The 1737-nt window shown below is 43.5% G+C and overlaps 1 protein-coding gene across 2 annotated transcripts in view; it reads left to right on the forward strand.

Moving 5' to 3' along the window:
• The window catches only part of LOC107103756 (septin-7-like), a 40214-nt gene extending 38872 nt beyond the window's left edge, over positions 1-1342 (forward strand). Inside the window, exon 14 of one of the 2 annotated variants that reach the window (XM_015403572.1) lies at positions 1010-1342. In XM_015403572.1, the coding sequence (XP_015259058.1) occupies positions 1010-1046 (37 nt within the window). In that variant the 3' untranslated portion in view covers positions 1047-1342. The remainder of the gene's footprint in view (positions 1-1009) is intronic. The other variant, XM_015403571.1, reaches the window with a different exon arrangement.
• The last annotated feature ends 395 nt before the right edge of the window (positions 1343-1737 follow it).

The raw sequence follows: 1737 nt of genomic DNA on the forward strand, positions 1-1737 counted from the left end.
ATGTGCGACGACCGATGCAGAGCGTCTGCGTGGGGGGGCGTGGTCACGCACAGAGACAGATTTGATGGTTGCAAAGGCGATGCATCAGAAGCAAAAATGGACCTTTACTCTGCAGCACTCAAAGACAAACCGCTCCTCTCTGCTGCAAGAGATCAGAGGAAATACAAGTTTGCTGTTGCACCAAAAATGTGCACTATTTATTTATTGATTTATATTCATTTTAACAGTTTGAAGTTAAGCAGGACAGACTTATGTTTAAGATTATGCTTACTTGTTTTACTATTATTAAAGTGAACTGCTGGATAATATTTTTTGTTTTCCATGTGTTCATGTTACGAATATGCATCTAATTCTATGCAGATTTAAATCTTAAAAAATCATTTCACTGAAAAAAATTCACCGTACCAGGAGGGGTGAAGGCAATGGGGTCAGCTAGCACCAACATGAGGGGCCCTTTGTTTTTAGGGATTTGGCAGCTTTATTCAGTGTTCCTCCTTCTTTCACCTGAAGTTTCCTCTGCGACTCAGAGAAAATGAAACCTCAGTCTGGTTCTGAAAGCAGCTTTGGTCTGCTTCACCTGAGCAGCAGCTGGGCCTGCTGCTCCAGAGGGTTACGGCCTGGTTATCCTCCCGCAGCAGCGAGTCGCACTGAGCTTCACCCAGACATTTTTAGCGTTGTTCAGGAGGTGGTGCAGCTTGGGGTCACCAGCATTCAGAAGTTATTTCATGCATCGCTGAACTGGCCGTCTCTAATGAGGCACCGCTGAGCCGCTGCTCAGCTGTAAACACTGAAAATGACAGTCCAGGTGTAGACTGGACTCCCAAAGGATCCCTTCCCTGGTGGAGGTAGCTGTAGGTGGTGCTGATGGAGCTCTGCTGCTCCTCCGTCCCTCAGACGGCGGAGATGCTTCAGCAGTGTGAGGTAGACTTCCTGGTTTTAAAGTTGCAGCCTGAGCTGACTGAGGATGAGTGTGATCCACGTCTAACTCTTCTTCTCTCTTGTTTTTCAGGACCATGGAAAAGGGGAAGAAGAAGAAGATTTTTTAAGTTCTCTGGACTCGTAATGATCTGCTGTCGGTGTCCCCCCCCAACCATCTAACCGTACCACCATCAAGTGGAAGCCAGGGGGCAGCGCTGCTCCATCTCTGAATTTAATCTTAAATAAGACTCATTCTGTGTGCTCTGGATCTATGCTGATTTAATGTGTTTCTGATACCAAAAAGGCGTCTAGTCGCCCTTCACTCTCTCTTCTTCTGCTTCGGGATCGTTTCACACCAACACCCAGACCGGGACATTTTAGGCTTCTGCTCATTTTTGTCAGGAATATTTTCCAAAAAAAAAAAGAAAAAAGATTTTTAAAGATTATTTAGCAGGAAACGTTGGTTGGACTGCATCTATTTTTTGTAATGTTTTATTGTACAAAGTCACATAATAAAACTGTGATGGAAAAATTAAGCATCCTGATTATAAGTCAGACACAGAGATGGAAAAACATCAAACACACCTGGAAATAGATGATCTTTATTGTTCCTCGCTGGGAGCTGATTACATTAAGCTTTGTATAAAAAAATGGTTCAAACTGCTGACTCAGAACTGACAGAGAAATATAAGCTATTGGCTTTGTTTGAAATGTGAACAGTCCCACACATTCTCATCCTGATGGGGTTGCTAGTTCTCTGCGTATTGCCTTAGACAACGCAGCTCCTTTGAAAATGAAAAATGTTAAAAATAGAAAGCT

This window comes from Cyprinodon variegatus, unplaced genomic scaffold, assembly GCF_000732505.1.
Source record: "Cyprinodon variegatus isolate N-32 unplaced genomic scaffold, C_variegatus-1.0 Scaffold1522, whole genome shotgun sequence".
Lineage (NCBI taxonomy): Eukaryota > Metazoa > Chordata > Actinopteri > Cyprinodontiformes > Cyprinodontidae > Cyprinodon > Cyprinodon variegatus.